Source organism: Parambassis ranga, chromosome 14, assembly GCF_900634625.1.
Source record: "Parambassis ranga chromosome 14, fParRan2.1, whole genome shotgun sequence".
Lineage (NCBI taxonomy): Eukaryota > Metazoa > Chordata > Actinopteri > Ambassidae > Parambassis > Parambassis ranga.
The window spans coordinates 17,283,511-17,308,036 of record NC_041034.1 but is presented as its reverse complement, the minus strand read 5'-3'; the positions used below and the strand labels follow the sequence as shown (position 1 = coordinate 17,308,036).

At 43.0% G+C, this 24,526-nt stretch overlaps 1 protein-coding gene across 11 annotated transcripts in view; it reads left to right on the top strand.

Moving 5' to 3' along the window:
* Window positions 1-24,526, top strand: part of auts2a (activator of transcription and developmental regulator AUTS2 a) — a 241,271-nt gene that overhangs the window by 147,626 nt on the left and 69,119 nt on the right. For all 11 annotated transcript variants that reach the window (XM_028421270.1, XM_028421267.1, XM_028421265.1 and 8 more), the window contains exon 5: window positions 8,682-8,711. In XM_028421270.1, the coding sequence (XP_028277071.1) occupies window positions 8,682-8,711 (30 nt within the window). The remainder of the gene's footprint in view (window positions 1-8,681; window positions 8,712-24,526) is intronic.

Below are 24,526 nucleotides of genomic sequence, written 5' to 3'. Positions count from 1 at the left end.
TGACCTCAGGGTGGAGGGACAGATGTGACTGGACTGGTTAGAACCATGTACCAGTATTGCAGGAGGTGGCTGTGGATGTCAGGTGGCTTGTGGCTTTCAGCCCGATATCATGCTCCACCACTTAGCATGCTAATTAATCCCAACCAAAGGGCCATGTCAGTCACCCCGAGCCCCGCCAGGGACGCTCCCACTGGGCTCATCCTGCTTTAATTGAGCACGTTTTTCAGGAGCCCGCTGTCCCCAGGATTACATTAAACCCCTCTAATTCACCCAGCCTGCCACCAGCATGGGCAAAAAAAAAAAAAAAAGAAAAAAAAAACGAGAGGGAGGGAGCGAGCTGAGATGTAGAGCTGGGAAATGTATAAATAAACCAAACAAACAAACAAAAAACCAGACTGTTTATTAACACCCCTGGGATGAAAAAGGAGGTGAGTGCAGGAAATCATTAGCGCAGGAGAGTCAAACTAGGCTCGTTTGATCTTGCTGATGGAGGAGCAAATGTAATTTAGCGTGCTGTGAGTAATTTGTTTTAGCAGTTAGCATGGGTTCCTTTTAATTTCATTTTGCCTTGCATCAGTCTTTCAAATTAAATATTTTTATTTTGTACAAAGCGGATCTTTGTGAGCCTCCCGGCTCAAAGACCAACCCTCAACAACAACTAATGTTTATTCATCTTTGCTTGTTTGCTCGTGTGGTAGACAGAATCTTGACAGGAGTGTGCAGTGTCTGCTTTTATTTGAGTACGTACTGTATAATGAGGCAACTCAGATGTACTCTGTGACAGCTAGCAAATCATAGCAGGAGAATAACAAAGTGTTTTTGTCACTGCAGCTCTAATTATTTGGAAGACAGCGCTGAAGCGGCTGCATCTGCTTTAGTCTCTCACCTTATGTCCTCATCCTACTGAGAGTTGTCGACTGCGCAGTCTGTTTATGATATCAAGACACCATTTTCAAACCACAATAACTAACCTTCCCAAATAATAACCTCCATTATACACTAAAAATATCTTACTGCATGTAAATGTCACCTGTCAAAGGAAATTTCAGCTTTTGTTTGTTCATGTATTAACTCAGAGAATTAATTTTTATATTCACGTATGTCAAACATGTCATGTATAATAAGAGCAAAAGGTGTGTCTGCCTGTCAGGGCATTATGATCTAGTTGCTGCTACCATCCATGACACAGAAGAGGCCCTCCCCTGCACCGGGCCAGCTAGTCTTAGCATGTGGAGGTGAGAGGAGTGTTATCAGGAGGAGAGGCGTAGAGCACCCGATCAGGCCTGTGTTCACAGCATGTGCAGTCTGAGCACCTGCTCTCTCTGGCAGCAGCGATGTAAGATCGTCCCTTGGTATCTGAGAAGCAGAAATGTGAACAGGGAGGAAGCATGAGGTGTGCATATGTGTTTTATCTTGTGAGAAATGATTTACAATATTTAACACTTTTATAGTAATCAAGAAGAGTAGTGGAGGATTTATCATGGCGGCATGTCATTCAGTGACATCTCTAGAAGAAACCTTCATGATCTATACATATGTCAATATCATGGACAATATTTCTAACCTTTCCAAAGTAATGCAGTTCTAGCTGCCATCACAGACTGATAAACAATGTGTGCTCTAATGTGTGAGCCCAAGGAACACGGTGTATTTGAGCTGTGAACCTGACAGAGCTTGCAGTGGTTGTTAGCATTGACAATGTCGGTATATGCATGAGACTTCCAGGCAGATTGTTGGCAGAGCTAGCTAGTTTCTCTCAGACGGGTGTCAGCTGGCTGCAAGCTTCCTCCTCCTTTTTCTCCACCTTGCTCTCCTTCCCATCATGGCAGAACCACAAAAAAGAGCTTTATGGAGCCCCATAATGATACGTGGCAAATGTGCAGCACTGGGGTGATTGTTAACGGCAGCAGCTGCGCAGATAGCCTGGATGATGGAAAATCAGTGGGACCTCATTTTGGTTTGCCAGTATGAATATTAATGGCTCGTTTCCAGGCCATGGCTAATGATGAGGAAAATTCCCTAATAAAAACTTGATGTGATGGGCAACGACCCGCGGGGTCACTGGAGACAGTCAAAGTTAATAGTGTGCCATCAGGTGTGAGGAGTTAAGTGATTAGAGGCACAGAACCTAATCCTGATGTTTTTCTCCCCCCTCAGCTATGAGTCAGTGTGGTGGGAGGGAGGGAGGGAGGAGGGTGGTGGGAGGTGAGGCGAGCAGATGAGGTTTATATCTTTTGACAACAGAGAGCTGCAGCCCTTACAAACCATACTTCCAATTGCATGCAAAAACCCATGTAGATAATATTAGAGATGGCAGACAGAATGCTATAATGCTTTAATAATAAAAGTACATTTTAAAAGAATATATTTGATGATTTTTTAGACACTTATACAGATACAGATACATTCACTTTTAAAGTTTCACTGGGTAAAATCGCAATAAGGCTGTACAGTTGCTCCATTGTCTTTATTATTATAATAAAACTGTTACATTTAGTGTGTAACAACATAGCTGTTACACATTTCTCTGTAAGACTGGCCTGTTTGACCATTTTTAAGCATTTTGGTGCAGTGGATTGTGGGTACCCATGATTTCTGAAAGGTTAATTCCTTGTTCTCAGCTGATGGGAACTCTGCTGTCATAGCATGTGCTATGGCAAATCTGCTTCTTGCAGACTGCTGTAATGAAGATGCCAAATTACAGCCCTGTTAATGTGTAGCATGTGGGGGTAATTAAAATACCCACCAATGGACTCATCTCAGGGGAATCACCATAACCACACAAACAATGCAATTTAATGTATGTAATTATCTCACAATTCTTCTATTAATCTTTGATTAATGCAGCATCTGCTTTGAGCCACGGGTCCCTTTTGGCTTTGTGAAGCTCGAGTTGGAATAAGTAAAGGTTTATATTTGTGTATGTGCCACATTTTGCGTGGTGCGGCTACGTTTTTTTTATTCCTATCAGATAACTGCTAAATGCTTCCCACCTCCAGCTGCCCTTAAGCCTCGCCTGCAGCCTGGAGGAGCGTGTTGAGATGTTTCTAGAAGCACACACAGTGAACTTGGTGCTTGTGTAATATGATTTTTAAGATGGCAAAGTGCCTCACCTCTGTTCCGTCTTTCCTTGTCCTTGTCAGGTGTTTTTTGTGTGTATTCGGTGGGTGGATGGGCCTGATCAACAGAATGGTTTACCCTGCAGCAACATCTCTTTCTGCCAAGCATCACTTCAGGAGTGCACAGCCACGTCTCTGGTTCTGTTAAACATCCTGCTTTATGCTATACTGAGAAGTGAGAGCCATGTGCACATGCAGCACAGCGTTTGGACACTTTCCTAAGAAACCCTTTTATTCAGTCATCCAGATCTGTCTGCATCTCAGACTTAGTTTATATCTCATATATTATATCTCAGTCCCTCCGCAAACCTTCATTTGATAATATGATCCAAAACAAGAAATATTAAACTATGTTGAATTAATATGAATTTGGAATTAGAAGTTTAATATGAAAGTTTAAGTTTTGGACACTGTCCAGTGAAATGAAACAATAAAGAGAATGAACTAGTTTATTAAAGCCAGAGGTCATAGATTATAAAGCTGTTATTACTTCATTAAAGCTTCATTTTTCTGGCCCTCTCCCCTGTCGCTCCTCCTTTACCTCTACTGTCCAGTGACTGCAGTCCAGAGTTTTGCGGTTGAATTCAGTATCTTCTGGATAAAGTTTTACATTTGAAGGGAAATTGTATTCAGATGTTGGCCAGCTGCATTTGGCCAGAGCTGCACATGTGGATCAGACCTAGTTATATTAGACCAGACAGAAGTCTGGTCCTCCCTGACGAAACGTTCTTGGCTGCCAATGAAGCATTTGCCTTATGTGACTATATAGACTGTCTGAAACCCTCACGCTGTGCTGCATTATTATTTTTTTCACTTTTCTGTTTCCCACCACACTTTTATGTGACAGTTGGACGTCAAGCAGATGCCGTGGAAATTAGATGTTGGATGTCATCGCCACAGAGCCTTGCTTATTTTAATGATCTGTCCTAGTCAGGCATGTCATGTCGAATTTCCTTTCACTTCATGAACTTTAAGGTGTATTTACAAAACTGTCTCTTATGAAATGTGTGTCTGCTGGATTTGTTTCTAACGTAAAGTAATTCCAGAGATTGTAAGGTGAGGTCACTTAGGAACAGTATGGGGTTGAGCATGTGTGTGTTCGGCACTGGTTTTTAGTAGTAGTATATAGCATAGGTCGGGTTATTAAATAAGGCTAATCAAACTGGAGCACATCTTCAGTGAGCAAAATGCCAACCATAGGATTATGTGGCTGTCTAAATTTGACATTTGACACTGTTTTTTGTTTCTTATTGTGTTATAAGAATCTTATCTGTGAGCATATTGTGACAGGGCTCTAGCTGTATGTGCCAAAGCAGGTGCTGTGTAGCAAACCCAGAGCTCATCAGTCTCCTTCTGCCCAGCTTTATTTGTTGTTCCTCAATTCACAGTGGCGAGACTGGCAGACTGAGTAATGTGTGGGTGAGAAAAAGAGATGATACGGGAGGTGTGAGTGGGGGGACTTTGAGAATATGCATGGCACAGATTCCCCATTTTACCATCCTGGTCTTCCCCTATTCCCCATAAATAATATGGCACAGCCTCTACCCAGTGGTAGGCCAGGCATGCCGCCATATCAAGCTGTGGTGGAGTATGAGGTGTCCAGCTTGGCGAGTCTGGGCTCAGACGCATTCTAGCCCCACAAGCCATCCCACCCCCATCCCCAACCTGCAGAGAAGAGCAGTGGGCTCCAAGATGGCAATCAAGGCTTGATTTGCCAACACATTTCCAATGATTAAAATGTAATTAGCACAAGCGAGCACCTCCTCCCCAGCTAATTTCCACGCACGCTGTGACAGTCAGGCGGTCGGCGGCACTCAGGCCCCAGCAGCAGATGGAGGAGGATGCACCGGGAAGAGAGAAAACCATTTTGCCATGTGACTGTTTGCATCAGAAAACCATCAGGACACGCAGCTATATCAGGAAGGAGCTGTTAGGAGGAGGGAATGAGGGGCCCTTGACGACAGCACATCGAATTGGCACTGTCAGAGCTGACCCTTGCTATGGCTGCCATCCTTCATGCTGTCTTTCCCCCTCGCAGGCATGCAGTCAGTTTGGTGTTTTTTCCTGGGCTTTAACCCCTTCAGTCATCCTGCAGGACAGCCTGGCTCAGGTTGATAAACAAGTACCATCCCCTGTGCACCCGGGTGCTTTAATGAAGCCCGTATCAACCATAATTAATTCTAAGGTTATGGACAGCGACCAGCATAACCTGAGGCTAATATCACTCATGGGGGTGACAATGCATATGTATTGCAGATGCAGACAAAGAACATACCGTTTAAGAAAGATTTGAGTCAATTTACAACAACAAACAGAGATTATAATGAACTGGTTATTCAAACTCTGTTGATCTTCATAATTATTGTTATATTTTTTGACTTAACATCTGCTCGTATTTGTGGAGCAGTAGATTTCCAGAAGGTTTTGTTGGAAAAGAACATGGCATACTAGCTTTGCACGCATCTTTGTGTGATGTGGTTACCTCTTTAGTACAGACATTTTTCTGTGGGTAGCTCTGGCAGGAGACTTTGCTGAGCCCTGCTGCTGCAGACGATAGCATGGCTGCATCATTTAGGATTCGGCCCATGGCTCCCCATGTTTCCCTTCTACAGGGCCAGTATTACTCTCAGCTGGAGAGGATTTAGGACAAGAATAATTTACTCCTACTTTCAGACCAATATAAACAAAAGGCTCAATGCTTGGACAGAGTGTAGGGAAATTTGTAAGAGCACTCAGCCAAAAGAGAGGCCTGGGTGAGAGCAGAGGGGCAATCAGAAGTGCTCCGGATACAGGCCAACATCAACAGCTCTTAGAGCTGAAGCTAATGTTTGACATTCCTCTGTTACTTAAACTAAACACTGGGGTCGAGCTGTACAGTATAATGCTGGCCCTGTGTAAATAGCACTGGGCCTGGATAGAGTATCACTTTTCTTTGTCAGCCCCCTCCCAGGACTAATGGTTTCCTTATTGTACGTTGCTGTTGCTTTAAATGAGACCCATTTTCTGCCTCAGCTTGTCACAAAGCTAACTTCACTCACCTTAAAAGCACCATTGTTGATAAGTTTTTCTTCTCTATTTAGTGTAATATATTGATTTCTTGATTTATCTCCACCCTCTGACATATGTTAGGTTTGACCTTCTAGGATTGGTAATGGTTTTGACATTACAGGTAAACATGGCTCCACGTTTTTTCACACCCAGCCATCAGCAGCTATTCATATTGCACTGAATCGTAGCAATAGCTGAATGTTAGAGCTCATGCTTATACTCCTACAACAATACCATACCTGTCAATAATGACGGGTTGTGCCAGTTTTTCATTCAATTTCCACCTGCTAAGTACAAAGCCGAGACTTCTGCTTCTTTTCCATCTCTGCTTCTGATGAAAGAGTCAGTAAGGAAGAACCATAAGCAGTAACAAAATTCCAGATATGCAGGGATTCTTCTCCTTCGCCTCAGGTTCCTTTATGCATGAGGCAACGCATTAGTTCACTATGATCACTTATCAGTGAGTGGCAGCTCTGACTTGTTTGTATGCCTGAAATGTGTTTTTATCTTTTTAAAGATATTATTATTTGTTACTCCTTGCCCTATGCCTGAGCAGCGATTTTCAGGGAGCTTTGGCGTATGCAGTGTTAGGATGATCAAATTGCCTGCCCTTACCTGTCATGCCTGATCTCTGGATTTTTTACTTTGCTCATTATAAAGGTATTTCCATTTTATTAAGTTTTCCCTTTTTCCAAGCCTTTGTCGCTCTGGGAAATTTGCATACCTCTATTCCTAGGGAAAAAAGTAATGACAGCAATTTCTTTTCTTTTCTCTCTCCTGCTAGCCGTGTGAGTGCTTCGTTTAGTGGCACCTGTGAAAGCGACAGGCACAGAGATGAGAAGTGAAAGAGAGCAGTTGATTAAATCATCATCAAGTCGCAGCACAGAAAGTCAATTCTGCTCGCCGTCTACAATGATATCCTTTTATCTTAAAGTAATGAGCTATGGCACTTTTGCATCGGGTAATACGATGAGTTCCATTAGCATGTTCCATTTGCTTCACAAGCAAGGGCAAGTCATTCCAGCCGGCTTCTATCTTGGCAATCAAAGCAATTGGCTGCACAGCCAGGGAACAGGGGAGAGGAGGGAGAGCAAAAAAAGGGGGGAACACAAGAAAGAAAGGCTAGACGTGTTTTTTATGGATCACAACATAGTGGAAAAACTAAAATGATGTCCATTATTTGAACCCCTTGCTTGCTTCTGCACCTTGGTGTGTGGTGTGCATAGGCAGCTAATGAGTGCTTGGTCCCATTACTGTTGTCACATTCTGAGAGGCCTGAATGCTGCTGATCTGCTGCATTAGTCAGTCTTGTGTAGGAGGCCACAAGAGAGCAATACATGGCAGACACGCCTATTTATTCACAAGCTGGAATGGATGCATAAATGCACACAGTATAGAGCTTTTAATATTACACAGATACTGGCATGTAATCATAATCTGCCCTCGTCTATCATTATTATTTATCCTTCCAGCTCTCACAGTCTATAGGCTGCTGGCTGTCTGCACACTGTATTGAAATGGGGGTGGAATGTTGTGGGTGGTGGAGAAAGAGAGTGAGAGAAATGGAGCAGGGGAACGTCTGAGGAGTGTTTGCCCAGTGCGTTTATTGCCTCTGCATAATTTATGAGCTGCTGGAGCTGACCATCATGGCAGTGTGCCGCGGGCAGCCCCTGGGGCCGTGTGGGACAGGCCTGTAAATTGGATGCTATGCTCCTGCTGAGCTCGCAAGGCCCCTTTTTACCATCCAGCCTGAGAAACAGATCAGCCACAAAACCAGCCAGCTACCTTTGAGCTCTGCAGGGCCCTGGATCAGCAAAAAACAAGAGATGGATAGAGGAAAAAAAGGAGGGAAAGAAAAAAATGGCAGGGCCTTCTGTCGCTCACTCCCCAGGCTGTCAATCATTTCACCCCCTCCCTTCACTCCTGCCATACTTTAATCGACTCCCACCAACCCTTCACTGCACTCCTACCCACACACTGTACCAACCCCTGCCCATATTCCCCCCCAGTGCCTCCTTCATTACCGACTCCAGTGCTTCTCTGTGCCTCAGCCATATGCACAACGTTGAGGGCCGCCAGTCACCCAGCATCACACTAATTAGTTGATAAAGAATTAAGTGGACCTTGAAATTGAAATTGGAACGAAAAAATGAAATCTAACCACTTTTTCCTCCCTCCATTACAAAGTTCCCTTCCTCCTCTTGTCATTTCACCGTCCTCAGCCTGAAGCAGAAACATCATGGAATTACAGCGCTAGTGGCGATTAGTGTTTTGAAATTCCAGCTCCGTGTGAATTTTACATACGCTTCACTGTTACGAAGGGCACTGCTGCTCAAGAGAGATTTGGCTGTGTTTTTACATTTTATTTCCCATATCAGCTAACAAAAGAGTTTTTTGATATATTCAGACAATAAATACATTTGTCATCAAATAATAATTATAAGTGGATTCTGTAATCCATATTAATGTTCATAAATCAAGGACTTAAGTGTATCTTTCTTCTGTGTCTTGCAGTGTGACACTGAGAGTGACCAAGAAGACAAGGTAAGATGATTTTTGGACTAGAACTGTGCTTCTGGCACACTTTATCAGGTTCTAGGAAAATTCAATTAATAGACTTTCTTTCAAACTGAGAATTTAATGTAATTAGAATCAAGCATCCTGTTAATAAGTGTGAAAAGCCATAATTACTTGCTCATTAATTATAAATGACTTAATGATGTGCAAAATCTAAATCAACTGTTCTGGGTTTTTAGGATTTCAGCGACAGTTAAATAAGATATCTGTGACAGTCGGGCTATGGTTGCACTCTTTCTGTCGCTTAAAGCACTGACGGCCATATCTGCACTGTGAATTCCAATGCTTATATTTTTGTATCATGTCCCACATCTACCTATCTGTTTGTCTGTTTATACAGTATATAAGCTTCTCTGAGAGATGCTCATTTAAGACGAAAAAGACTTATTTCTTTATTTCTATGATCCTAATGACCACCTTCTACTGTCAGATCTTGCATTGTCTTACAGTGTAATACCATGTTTTTTAATGGTTGTACTTTTGGAAGGTACACACAAATACGTAGATTCAGGATTCAAGTGTTCACTAAGGTTGATGGTGGATGTCATAAAATCATCATGGCCTCCCGTGTTTGTGAGCAGAATCTGTACTGTAGTTAGTGCTGGTGTTGGTAATAGGCCAGGACATAAAGTACAGTATTTATTTATTTATTTAACAGTACAATCCATTATGCTTTTTTAATAATGGTTGGGCTTTCAGGTGAAGGCACTGTGTATTGCTTACGATGTTTGCTGTTGGCCGACCTTATACTCTTCCATTCAGCCAAACATTGTACACTGTGAAGTTTATATACTCGAGGTATTCATGCCTTATAGATTCTAAAAGCAGTGATGTTCTCCACTGACTCCTAACTAGAGATCTAGATGCAGCCTAATGATTTAGTAATGCCATTTGCTTGTGGTGTTTAGACTGTGCAGCAAATTGAGTCATTACTCAGTGTTGTCGATTTAAATTGCTCCTGTCTCGGTGGCAATTCCTTTTCGTTTCAGGAAGAGAGAGAGAGCATGGTAAGCTGTAATCCCCCCAGTGACTGTATTAATTCACCCTGGCTCACGTTACGCTCCTGATGAACAGCACCGACTACACCTTCCTGTCATTGATTAATTGTGTGTTAAAGCAACAGAGGAGTGAATTAGTAAATAGGGGACCCCTATGACAGCGGCTGACTCATGTGTTCTTTCTCGATGTAAGGGAGTAATTGGAGCTCCCACTTGACGCTTTTACCCCCTCCTTAGTCCATGTCACCTCTGCCACTATCTGCTCCTGCCAGACACCTCGCACACACTGCACCCACTGCACCCACTGCCACCGTCATTTGCATTCTGTGAGTAACGTGGTCTACTTTACAACATCGCAGCAGAGAAGGACGCTGGAGAGCGGAGTCATTTTAATGGGTCAAATGTATTCAGATGAGGACAAACGTGGCTTATTTAGTTTCCCTTCAAAAGCAGGAAATGGAAAAAGTGTTCCCAGGAGAAATCATGTTCTGCCTGGTGTAGAAGGCCTCTGCCGTGTCGGCGAGAGCTGCCAGGCTCTGATAAGAGACAGCGACTTGCATCTCAAAGTACATGTGCAATCCTGCACAATCCTGCTCGTCTATTTGTGTGTGTATGTGTGTGTGTGTCTGCATGTGTTGGAAACTGTCAGAGCATTTGCTCATTACAAAGTGACCTGTAGGATGGGCCCTCTCCAACATGACATGTTAATGGCATGCTGGGAGACAGGTAGGAGGAAGGCTCACTGCAGTCACTCATCACACAACACTGGTATTATTAGCTCTGTATGTGTTATCATTAGCATCTCTGTTAAAGGGCCAACAGCTATTTTCCTTTCTCTCTACCTGCACCAAGCAGTCCAATCAGAGCTCAGACTGTAAGAAGTGTGTAGACTCATTGTGTGAGATATGACTCAAACAGTTGTTGTACAATTGTGATTAAAGCTCATAGTCTTAGCCTTGGGCAGCGAGTCGGCTGCAGCACATTTATTTTTCAACAAAGTCTTTCCTTCATTTACACATACAGTCCATCAGTCATGGTGCATTCAGTTCCAAGTTTGCATTTTGGACTTCCAGAAAGTGGTGTCATCACTGTCGAAATGGCCACCACTGAGCTACTTCTTCACCCTGTACAAAAGGTAGTCTGAGGGTGATAAATCGTGAATAGTGAAGGTGTTGTAGTAATTTACAACATTGTCTTGGTGGAAGAACCCTCTTCTTGTCAGCATCTGACTGATTCCTGATTTTCACCTCTGGATGTGTCAAGATATCAGCACAGTAGTATCTTGTTTTCCGCTTGTCTCTGAAACAGCAACAGCAACATATGCTGCTGCACTCGTTCTTAACGTTTGGTGCATTCAGGCAGGATTGGGTGGGCAACTTAACACTAACAGTGAGACCTATGAGGGGATCATCAGGCTCACCAATGAAAACACTGGAGAAAATGAAAACACTGTTTATGATTAGAAATGCACTGTGCTTCATTTCTTGCTGAATACAGGCATTGAATCAATCTTCTTTTTCTTTTTTTTGTAATTAATGGTAAATTTCTGCACATTGTGCTTTGTCATTCTTTGCAATACTGTCAAGAGTGCTCAGGCACTCACTCTGTCTGGACTCGCTAATGCTTAAGTGATTTTTTCCCAGTAAGTGGCACCTTGAAAATGCCAGTCAAACATTTCTGTATGAATACGTGCTGGTGCTCAACAGTTTTTTCTCAGCGTTTGCCAATCATGTAACGCAGGTCTTTAGTTAAGACAATGACTGCACTGTAATACGCAGGACTTTATCACTGTGTAGCTTTTTATTTTCCTTTTCCTTTACCTCTGGGTTTTTGTTTAATAGACCACACCTTCCCTAAGTGTTATTTACTCGCTTTATCAGTAGCCACAAGCTCTAAATGGCATTTGGAAAATGCTTTGCTTCTTATTAATGGTCATGCAACAGAGTGCTGTAATTTGCTGTGCCTGGCTCTTATTGGAGGCGAGGGATCTAAGTAGGTGCTTTAGAGCAGCCGAGAGAACCTGTTTGTCCTTGACATAAAATAAAGATCTGAACTGGTAATATATTTGCTGTTTCTCTTCCTTTATTGTTTTGCTGTGTTTGCCCTCAGGCAATTACAGCAGAAGAGTCGTGTTTCTCAATCACTCAGCAGCACTGTACATAAAACCATTTTATATCCTCCTCCCCCCAAACCCTCCCTCTTTCCACCGCAGTGGGAAGGATGAGTAATAAAAAGGAGAGAGCAACTTGTCAGCGTTAAAAGATTATGTGTTTTGCCCCCTCCAAAGGAAGAGAGTAGTGTTTACAGGCTTGAGTGGGTGCTCGCTAGGCCGAGGCTGAGGCTGATTGCACTAGAGTACCCTGTCAGCCAGTGATTTGTCATGTACTTTATCATCCTTGTCACTCTGCAGAGCGTTGTCATAGGTAACGTTCCTGCCTGCCCCCTCCCCTCTCCGTGCTTTGTACCCAGTCAGTGTAGGAAATTTGTATTTACTTTGGGGGAGTGTAATTTGTTCCTCATGGATAATATGACCCTTAGCGGAGCCGGATCACGGGTTAGTTGAAGTGATATTTTCCGGTAATGGTAGTCGTACATCATGGCTGTCAGGCCGGGTTAGGAGGCGAGCACATTACAGCTCCATTTTAGCACTGCAGGCATCTGGGATTATTTTCCATAACCAAGTATGACATGACCGCTCTGCGGAGTGCATTAAATTTTTACTAGCTTTTTTCCCTCCCCCGGCAACTTCTGTGGCTTTTCCCCCGGTCTAGGTCTCGGGGCTGCCATGGTGATGGATACCCCCAGAGTCCCAGTAGTCCTGGCCAAGGTTAGCGGGTGTCACAGACCTACACCGATCCCCTCCATCCAATAACTGGCAAATCCCTGCTCCCTCTGAGGAGCATGAACCGCACACTGTTCCCAATTCCAGCCAACCACGAGCCTTCAGACCCACAGAGACACAAAGAAAAGGAACAAGTATGTTCCTCTTTGAAATTCAATTAACACCTTAATGTAAATGTGAGAGGAAAACAAATGAAGCTTTGTCAACTCTGTCAAAGTTTTCACCGAAAAAGGACAGACAAATCATTAGATGGACACTTGACTTCCATGACTAGTGCTTGTTATGCTAGACGGCTATTCTCATCAGAGTTTTGGATTGTTTTTCTTCTCTTTTGTTGTTCTGATTCCTCTCTCCTTGGCAGCAAGGTCAGCAGTGTAAATGCCACCTCTTGCCATTGACAAATGGTCGCCCCCCTGTCTGATAATCAGTAAGGTCTCAGAGGTGGACGAGCAGGCGGAGCTCATTAGGGCGCCACAGATGAGAAATTAATGTGGAGAGTCCAGGCCTGGCAGAGAGCTCTGATGGGCCTTGGATGGGGGAGGATGAGAAGACGGAGGGAGGGGAGGGGGGAGCTAAATGGATGGACCCTGTCTGATGGATGAGCAGGTCAGCAGGCAGCAACCCTCCCGAGGCAGTCCCACACATGCACAAACATACACACACACCCTCATGCCTATCCTCCCTCTGTAACCTCCCCTCCCTTGTAGTGCAGCCCGTCCGCCCAGCAGTACAGTAATGTCACTGCAGAGTGTAAGGCCACACCAGTGAAGGTCAGGGAGAGGCAGTGCATTCCTTTACTGACATACTGATAATTAAATGGAAGCATTAATGGATGCATTAATTGACACAAATGTTCTCATCTTTTTTATCTCAACTGAGAGAAAATGTCAGCCTGCACTTTACAGGTTATTTTTACTATCTGCCTGTGATTGATATTTCCATGTCTGAATATGCATTTGTTGCATTATTACTGGTATTGGACCCGTCGGTGTGAGTGTGTCATACTGTGAATATGATACACGTTTATTATTGTTTTGTCAAATTTGACTTAGCTGGTTCCCTTCACCGCACACATGAAAAACATGGCAGCTTGTTTGAAAAGCACATCTTAGCATAGCCAGTCATACATTAGAGACTGTGATGCAGAACTGAAAGTCAGCAGGATGGTTTGCCTCTGGGGCTCTGACCCCACTGCGTTCTCCTCTGCATTCTTTCTGACCCATTTACAGTAGCTAGTTCCAGAACATGCACCCCCTCATTATCCTAGCAAGCAAATCCCCATTCTGTCACAGCATATCTCTTACTAACACAGCCACATTGGTGGACAGCGATCAGCTTGTTGTTACTGATGTTTCTGTACCATCTGTTCCCATTGACGCTATACACATTAAAGAAAAAAAAAAAGATGACAAAGATACAGTGAGCCTCTTGTTTAAAGCTCCTTTATCCAGCTGTCTGGACTTCATCATGTCATTCAAAAGAACAAGAGGTGATAGCTAGGGTTTGCTGGATTGTAATTAGTCTCCTGTCTTTTTCCAAAATACACAAGTTATAAAGCACTAAATAATTTATTTTGCCAAAGTAAATGTGGCTGGCTTTAAGCAGTGTTTTTACTAATTAGTTTCACAGCTTTTCACCATTATTTTAGACTGTTCAGTGTGTCACTGTCAGCACAGCCAGTTATGTACTGTCTGTCAACAAAAATGGTGCATATATTTCCATTTCATTCTAGTTTTACTATGAAAGATAAAACGTAGTGCTTCCAGTACTTAACTGGTGACTCTCTGCATTCAGATACTTCAGATCTCTACATTGTCAAAGGCAGCTCTTGTTCTGTATTTTTTTGGCTTGTTTGAGTTCATAGAAAGCATTCCCAGGCACTTTGTAAGCTATAGGGTTGGTATGTAGCTGCTGAATATTTGAATATTTGTTTAATGTTGATGGATGTGTTGAGACTGTGCTGATTAAACTGACACAGAAGCACTGTGTTTCTTTGCTAGAAGGCAAACACTCAAATGTGCCATTATATAACTTTATTTGGCTTTTTGCATCCATAAAAAAAACATTGCTGTTGCCTTTTAGATTGTGTCCTGATGCTTTTTGATAGCTTTCAGCCTGGCAGTTTTGGTGTTGAAACACAGAATTGTAGAAGGTTTGACTCTTACCTTGAGACGTGATATTATAAAGCCCTAATGTGTTACACTTGCCTCTAGAGTGCTCAACCTCGCCATTCATTTATGGCCAACAATAAAATGTAATAATGCACACGTTTGAATAGGACAAGGTTGCCAAGTCCTTGAAATTGAATGGGGAGGGAAAAAAACAGTCGCAGCAGTGAATCATGTTTCTAAGGCAATGATTCAATTCCCAGTGCAAGCTGAGAACACAGGGAATGGAAAATAATTCTATCAGCAACAAAAACCATAAATATGCTGTTTGACTGAGATGTTCACTCCTGTGGAAAGAAAAAGCCATTTCCATCTTCCCTGACCTGGAAAAGAAAAATGTCTCAGGCAAATTGTGTACATATATCAAAGGCTTTATGAGATTGGCCACATACAGAGAAGCTTTGGAGCAGAAACACAACTTTAGTTAAAGGAATATTAGGTCCAGTATATATTTAAGAAAAGGTCAATGAGGGAAGTGTTTTCTGCTGTTTAGGTTTTGCACTTATAATATAATAAGCTTTCCTTATCAACAAGTTATGTAGTTGTTTAACTGAATTCTGTTAAGCACATCATGAGTTACATTTCTAACAATGTCCCTACTGTTGGTATACAGCCCTGTTATAACAGGTGAAAAATCATGCCCACGCTGTCAGACATGTCAAGTCAAACTAAATTACATACATTTTTAATACCTTTGACCTTTGTAATTATGAACCTGCTCCATATGGAGCCGTTTGTCAGGTGCAGTGACAGTAACAAAACAGAGGGCTGCTGGGTGGAAGAGTGCGCTGTGGTGAACTGTGTATGTAGAACCTTTTGGGTCATGTTAGGTTGGTGGATTTTATGGCCGATCAAGAGTTAGCAGCACCCTGGCTCCTCAGGTGTCTGTCCTCATCTCTATTTATGAGGCAGTGTTGCCAGTTACCAGCCTTTAATAATGCATGCAGTAAGACCTTGGGTTCAAACCAGTGTCTCTGGAAACAGGCCGCTTATGAAAAAAAACAAAACAAACAAAATACAAAAAACATTGGTTGTTATGCAGGAAGCCCTTTCACAGCGCCTCTCTCTTTTCTCTCACATGCTCTCTCATCCTTCACTGTCTCTCTATTTGCCCTCTCTCCCTGCTGAGAGTGAGTTCTCTGACAACGCCAAGGTTAAACTTTCTCACTGCGCTCGGTGGATGTCAGTCAAGGCCTGGCTCACCTGCACATAATCCCCCCCAGCAACCAGGCCAGCAACTCTCACACAAACCCTCTGCCCCTTCATTGCCCTTTTGTCAAGCCAATGATTTCTGCAGGCAACTTGCTTTAGAATTGACTGTCTTTCTGCTTGCTGTCTTTCCACTCCACAGCAACCTCTGCTAACAGAAAATGGCTTTATCCCTGCAGCTAAGGCAGGATGTCTCTCTCTGCTATTTGTCAGATGACAAAAGAAATCCAGTACAGCAAAAAGCAGGAAATGTGTTATTCATAATAAATATTTTCATTACCGTTTTTTATTTACCCACAAATCATAACATGTTATTGTTAGATCTTACAATATAGCACAGAGCCCCCAAAAATCACTACATTATTATTATTATTATTACTCCATTATGTATTATAAAAAATATATAATAATATATATAATATCATCCCACTAGAGGCGGTGAGTCATTACAGACTATCCTAAATGAGCAAAATAGAGCGCAAGCCTGTCAGAATGACAACGTTGTCCCAGCATGCATGGCGGCAGCCACAAACAGTCCTAATGACATCAGTGGCTCTGAAGAGGGGCTGCATGCTTTCGGCTCCTGGGTTCAGGCTGGCCTGTTAACCCCTCCCACATCCTTTCCCTACAACCGCCACCACCACACTGCTTGTTAGAAGCAGTGTAATTAGGTGGCTGAGCTTGTTGCAAGTAGCCCAGGTCACAGAGGCATGTCCAACCCTTGTTCTGATTGCTCCTGTGGGAATTATTGACAAAACACAAGGAGCATTGCATGTTGGGCTCTAATTATGTGTACAAGACATAGTTGGCCCCGGGGAAATTAAATGAAATTCCCCAGCTTGATGGGTCCTCCACACTCATGGGATCCATTCTGTTTCTTATTAAGCTCAGCCATTGTCTGCCTTTATGAGGCTGCTGTGTGGAGCTAGGCACCAGCTAAATGCTTCTAAGTGTTTCTCTTTTCACAGTGGCGATACATCAATGACTCATGGTGGAAAATTGCCTGTCAATTGTGATCTACACTGAGGGAAGTGTAAGCAATAAAGCAGTAAATATATTTAACTAAGGCTCACTAATATTATAAATAAAGGGTGTGAAATAGCACACCTGCATGGTGCTTCATTGTGTAATCAGTTTCTTTTCACTGCAGCTTGGTCTGGACACATCCAAACACCTCTGCTCTAATTCCCCCGGCCCAGATACCGGACAGGAATTGATAGTCTCCTGCTTGTGCAAATGAAGTGATAAGGGGTCTTACCCAGATTACACAAGGCCTAAGTGGCAAAGAGAAAGCTTATGGAGATGAATGAATTCATGAGGCACCCTGACAGATTCTTAAGAAGCTATGTAATAAGGGATAAATCAAACAGCTACCATTTTGCCTCTGAATGATTTTAAATTAAAGCTGAGGGAGATGGCAGACCTCCCAGGAGTGGGTGAACCTCAGTATGGAGCTTTGCCTGACACTTATACAGATATATATTTCTCTATCATTAAAACACCCTAATGGCTAATATAAAAAGGCTGCATAAGCAGTAAATAATGCATTCCGTTTGATACTGCACAGTGGGATGTTAGTGGTCTTTGAAAAGCCAGACTCTGGGGTTGGCTCAGTCCCAGAGGTTGACCCACTGATCATTCTAACCATCATTAATAATTGAGTATCATGTTCTAAGTTGGTGGATCATATCATGCCTGTTGTGGAAAATGTACTGTATCTGTGACTCTACTGTAGTATTCTTACTATAAAAAAACCGAGTTATGATACAATTTACAGCATAGGCTGACCAATGTATGGTTTCACTGTGGTTTTAGAAGTAAAACAAAACACAGTATTGAGAGTACGGGCCATCCATTTACATTAAGTTTGTTATTTGTTGTTATGTACTGTATCAATTGACCCACTCTGTGTGGACTGAGTGGACAAATTCAAAGGTCTGGTCCTTTAATCCAAAATCTGCTTCTCCTCAGTGCCCAGGGGTTTGTGGATAACTTCATGGACATTTTATGCTTCAGGTTGTGTCTGCCATGTTTACATTTCCTTACCTCACTTCTTCACTCTGCTTGAAGGAGCAACATCCTCTTGGGTTGCAACTGTGTCATTATAAACCTTGTTGGTTGAAAAACTCTCAAGAGCAACTCCCGCAAATGCTGATGTGCATTTTCACTTAACTCAAAATGGAAATACTAGAAAACTCAGTGACTTCTCATATATAACTTTTTAATCACATCTTTTACAACTTGTTTTATTTATTATATTTCTGGCTGTGAAGCTTTATTGGACTAATGCAACTCCATTAAGTTGCATTAGTTGCACTAAGGGCATCTTTACAGGATGTATTCATGGCTTTAGCAAACATCACACTGGCCACATCTACCTTTACAATCCTCTGGAGAATGTTGCCCACTGTCGCCCTCCTTTGATTGGTCACATGAACACAAGCAGACACCAAAGCCTTTATGAAACCAGAGTCATACATGAAAATGTCAGTTCGCCTCATTGATATGACCTGCATCACAACAGTATGTAGCGCTCAGGTCAATTAAGCTTGGGTGAGCGTTGTATTAGCCCATACTGCTCAGGTCCACATGCCCCATGGCTATGCAGACAGCCAGCTCACTGGTACAGTGAGCACACACTCTGAAATCTTACCAGGACCAGCATTCAGAGAATAATTGGCAGGAGATGCAGATGTGCTGGCTGTCGCCAACCAAGGCCAGAGAAAAGAATGTGATGTGTTTGGAATGGCAAGTGGAGGTGAGTCATATTGACACTGCTGGCCCTAATGATATTTCTGCTTGGCAAAGCTACACAACCAGGGGAGGGAGATGGATTGTCAGCGTGCAAACTAATGTGTGGATGGCATTTTGTGTCGGCTGTCATGTGTTGGTTTGAGTAATGCGATTTAGCATCTACAGTTGCAGCCCAGACGCCAATTTTATGATTTTAATCAGTGCCAGGCCTCATCTAGTCCATGTCTACCCTCACTCACCTAAATCCACCCCCACACCCTTATACTTAGAAATATGTCATGTGAGTCCACAATGCACATGTGCGTGTATGTCAGCTCATGAAGTCGTAGGCATGCAGTTCTAAATAACAAAGCAAAAGATGTGCCCTTTGGGTGGTGAGATAGCTCATTACCTATGAGCGACCTTCCATCTGCACTCATGGCTGCTCTGGGAGCCATTATGATTATGATGGAAATCTCACAAGCCATTACTGGGAGACAGCGCAGGGCTCACTGCAGACACACTAATGGACTCATTTGTAATTGGGAGAGAGGGAAATGACTCAGTGAGCTAGCAGTGGCTTTGTCTGATCGAGTATGTGGGGGGGCACATACTAGATATGACAAATGAAACGGGTTAGTTGCCTGTGTGAAGTAAACTGATTCTCTGCATATAGTATGAACATACCCACCTAAAACACCACCCTCCCTTTTGCATGCGTCCAGCACTGATCATATCAGGGGCCTGTTAGTATCAGATGAGATGAGAGGGGGGCTTTAGAGTTGGAATATGAATTTGGTGGACCCATAGGACATGTAGGAAGATTTGTTAAAATTACTTTTTTAACAGAGTGATAATAGTGTTGATATTGACTGGTTGGAGATGGGTGGGGATTTGTCACTTGCTAAATCTTTAGGTTTAATGGTAAAAATTGTGTTTGTGTGTGACAAAGGTGCTGGAGCACAAGTTGAGGCCTCGAATAGATTTATGTGCATGGCTTGTGTTTTCTTAGTTTTGCTTGCTTTAGTAATTCATCTGCAAATAACATGAAATTCATATTGATCCACTCTTACTGCTTATGCTGGGGCTGTAGGGCAGTCTTCAGCACATAACTTATTATGTCCTCACAGTTTGATTTCAGCAACATCTGGATAGTTGTTGCCCGAAACTTCTGCTGAGATTTATTTTTTATTTCTCTTAATTTTTAATTAGCTGAGATTCCTTGTTTTCTCTGAGCATTGTTCCCACAGCGTATCTCCACACAGTTAAGGATTTACTCGTTATGCTCCAATTCCAGGAGGATTAGAAAAAGTACCATTGTGGAAAAAACATTAGCTCAGCATGTGTTTACAACAATAGCAATAAATGCTTTAAAAATTGAAGGCAAATGGTAAATTTGATGCTGGGCTTGTTGCCAAGCAAAATATTTTCGAAGAAATATCAAAATCTGGAAATACTTGTTGGTAGGTCAGTGCATAAACAAAGAACTGGCATCTGTGTAGAGTAATCCATTAGAGGAGTTTAGTTTACATCAGGAAATCAGATGTAGAATTTTTCAAAGGTTATGCAACATCACATAAAAATGACTGGAAAAATGAGGCACCTGCTTTGTATTGTTCAGGTGTTGATGGTATTCTACCCACTCTGCCTGTGATCTAACATGTCAGACTGACAAATGGCCAGCTCGCCATCTATTTGACAAGAGCCAGAATTATTTTTTTTTTTACAATGCCATCAACTGATTGTTTAACAATGTTGTATTTTATTTTGAACACCTAAGCATGAAAAGTGAGCAGATACGCCAATTAATTTATTTCTACTTGGCAGGTTCTCTGTGTTGTTGGTCTACATCCTCCCTATTAAACCAATAGGACATTTAACTACATGTTTATACAAGGAAGCTCCCTCAGCAGGAGCCTGACAGGGACAAATCAAAGAGAGAGATGGGGAGAAGGTTGTTGAGAGAAGGGTGGGGTGGGGTGGGGATGGGGGCTAATAAGATTGCTCTGACCTGGGTGATTTATAGATTCATTTGTGTGCTTGTTTAGAAACATGATCTGCATTATTCATGTCCACAGTGGAGCAGTACTGAGGACATTAGCTGGTTAACCCCTGCTCAGGTTAGGCCACATTATTTTAATGGCCATTGCAAGGGCAGGCCTCTCAGCCCCATTGTCGGAGCGGGGGAGGGAGAGGGAGAGCACAGCTCATTTATTCCAACCAAAGTGCTATCTCCCATACACAGAGAACAGGTGGGACCAGGGCATTATTATTCAATTACATCTGTTAACAGTAAACAATGCACAGATCCTAAATGCTCACAAGGATAATTGGTAACTGACTGCCACACATTTCATTATTTATATATTGCATGCCACCTGTCATGTTCATGGCGCGACGGCTGCAGTCCACATGTTCTGTGCAATTCATTTTCATTTTTATAATGATCATACTTTGTAGCCATAAAAAGACAAGACAAGCAAGGTGACATTTGTCAACTTGTCTGTAGATTGATGTGACAGTTGTGTTGATGTCTGTTTGATTTGATGTCTGTCTGATTTCACTATAGGAAACAACATTTCTGCATTGCTGTCTTTATTCTAAAAATCAATCAATGAAACCTCAGTTTGTGGCAGTGAAGATGGAAGCAGTTTGATATAGTGTATAATATGTTATTGTGCTTTTGTTTTTTTCTGTGCTACTGATGTCTTTACCTCTTCAGTATTGCTGCCATAAAAGATGTATCAGGCACTATTCTGTGATGTTTGGGAAATATCCTGTGTACGGTATGATTGCTGCTCTGTAACAAATGACACACACAACAACACACCCCAGTTTAAGTAAGGACGAGATGTGATAATTTCCCCTCCATCTTCCCAGTGAGGATGATCCACCCCTTCCCGTGCTTTTTTCCCCTCTTGTCTCTCTGGGGAGAATACCATCATGCATAAAGAAAGACACGGAGAGCGGCAGCAGCATATGTCTGTGGCAGAGGATGTGGCGCTGACAGGCCGGGCTTATCGTCTCTGCAGCTCTTCACTACAAGCATGATTACCGCTGACAGCTCCGACTGCTGATAAAACACGGGAACATTAAAGAAAACAGAAGAGCCATGCAGTCGACGCATCAGTGTTTCTTCTCATCAAGCCCCCACCCCAACCTCCCCACCCCCCTTGCCATCCACCACCTCCATCAGCAGCTCCTTCTATTCCTTGTCTTCCCAGTACCCCGCGCCAGGGTGTCAGAGCTGTCGAGAGCGGGAAGTGACATCACAAGAGTTTGCCAGCAGTCTCGAGGCTCATCATGTCAGCGGCAGCCTGTCTTGTGTCAGGCTTCCCCCAGGCAAGCTGTGATCCAGCCCTCGTCTCGGCACATCAAGACTCCTTGCTGAGGAGGGGAGGGAAGGAGGGAGAGAAAAAATTAACAGAATGTTTTTCCATCTTGTTAACTGACAGCATCGTTTGTTAGAGCACTGTCTCAGCAAGCGGAGTGTGTGGAAGGGTTTCAGATTGGCAGAGGGAAGAATTGGCAAGTAAAAGCATGGTGAATTATTGAGCTTGCATGAGGTGTCAGAGCTACGGCGTTGTCTTGCGTGGGTTTTCCAGAAAGCATCTGAGGTGTGATAGGAGAACAAGCATGGAGGAGTGCTTGATTAAAAAGCTGTGAAGAATGTGGGACATCATTTTTTTGGGCTGGTCAGAATATTTGTGTTTGGATCTCTGTATATGTGTGCATACTGTATATAATTACTTTCAACAACCAAAAGAAAACGGTACAAAAGCTGTCCCTTGTTTCTTCCAGAACTACTTTCTAGTCTGCCAGAGTGAGACACTGCTTCACGAGTCATGGAAAATCTACTCTATCTCCTGGGTAAATCTCCATCTCGCAGATCTGGCCCTCTGTCAGCTCATTTGGACAGAGAGAGGAGCTGCCTCGGCAAAGAATGCTTTTGATTCTCTTTTCATTTATTTGAACTGATCTGCTGTGATTAAGAGCTCCGTGTCTCATTATTCTCTTTTGGAGAGGAGCGGGGCATTGCCTTTTGCCAAAATATTTGAATGATTAGGGCCCAGGCACGGGCCATGCCAAAGCAACGGGAAGCATTCACTCTGCTTATTAGATTCACTTAAATGCTGTTGTAAATCATCGCTGCCAGTGCATGCTGCCAGGCCCAGGCTCTACTTCGAGAAGCTTCCACTGCTGATGCCAAAGCACAGCATAGAGCCGCTAGAGGCAGCTGAGACTGTTGGTCTGTGCAGCTGTTTGTTTTAACTTGGCCAGCTAATACAGAAAAAGGCTATTTAACCAGTTTTGGCTTCATTTCCCACATGAAAATCCTATTAATGAAGAAGCTTTGAGATGTGGTTGAGCTTCAGAAAGCTGATCTGTTTGAATTGAAGAGAGAATTTGAAACCAAAACAAAGCAGTCGGAGATGATCTGAGCTCTGAGCTGTCATTTCTTTAAGACACGAGGAACAATGATTACAACTTTAAGACAGAGAAACATTTGTTTGTACCTGGATGCCATTGTTTAGGCAATTCTGATTTCTCCTTTAAGAAACAATTGAAGTATTCAGCATGAATGTCCTCCATCATTGCCTGCATGATTGTGGCCCTGAGATTGAACAAGTGTGATTAGCACTAGAGTTAAATTTGAGTGGTATTCTATTGTTCTGTCAATTTTAAGATTGCAGAGTGAGAGAAAAGAGGAAAAAATGGCAGCTTGCTGAGCACTCAAGGAAAAATACTGGCTTTGGTCTTTCAGAATACCCATGGAAGCTCAATCATGCCTTCCGTTTTGGCACATTGTCAAGAAGCAAATGTAACAAATCAGATTGTTCCTCGGGCGCCATAATAAGAACCTTCGAACCATGAGCTCCACCACTCTGCTCAGGCCCCCTTTGTGACAAACTGACTCTTATCAGTTTTTCATTCATATTCCCCTAGTCAGCATCTGTCATGAGAAGCCATCTGTGGTGATGTGGCCTCCCGGGTTGCTTTGGTCACTTCCTTCGCAAATAACATGAAGGATGTGTCGTCTGTCTGTCTGTTGCAGTAAAGGTCAGCCTGGTCAAATGTGAGAGGGATATCCTCAGTCCTAAATGGTTTATAAACACTCAGCACCGAGTTTAGCTCCAGTGCAGCTCTCTTTTCAATAAATGCTGCAGCACAAAAGAGGACAGATGAGGATCATGAGGTGTGACTGTGGCAGGGGAGGTGGGGTGGAAGAGAAGGAAGAGGAGAGAAGGGGACAGGCAATTTAACAACGGCTGTGTCTCAGGAGGAGGGAGGAGAGATGTATGGCGCCCAGCCAGCAGAGCAGTGAAAAACAGTGGTCCAGACTAATGATCCACAGCGTGATCGTTATGGCCCCCACAGAAAGGATGGGCACAAGGCATGGTTGCCTGGAAATCAATTCCCAGGAAGCACATGAGTACTAGTTGTAAATCATAGTGGTATGGAAGGATGGATAGAAGGCACTGGGGATGAGAGGAGAAGGATGTGATAGAGGGGAATGGGTAGAGCGGCAGCTTCTTTGGAGGGATGGATAGAGCATGAAGGGAAACTCTTTCGATCATAAACCCTGAAGGCAAAATTACTTGTGTCCCCCTCCCCCATTAAAAGCAAACCAATGATGTGGCTGTTCCAGCCTCTTGCCCCTCAGCCACCCCTCTGCTTGATGGCTCCATTGCAGGTTGAGGTTGAGCTTTAGAAAAGTGTTCTGGAATTGATTTATATCCACAGAAGAGCCCCATTGATCCTTATATGAAACTAATGAAATCACTGGGTGTTGACAAGTGAAGGTGTGAAAGAATGCAAGGTGTTTTGTTT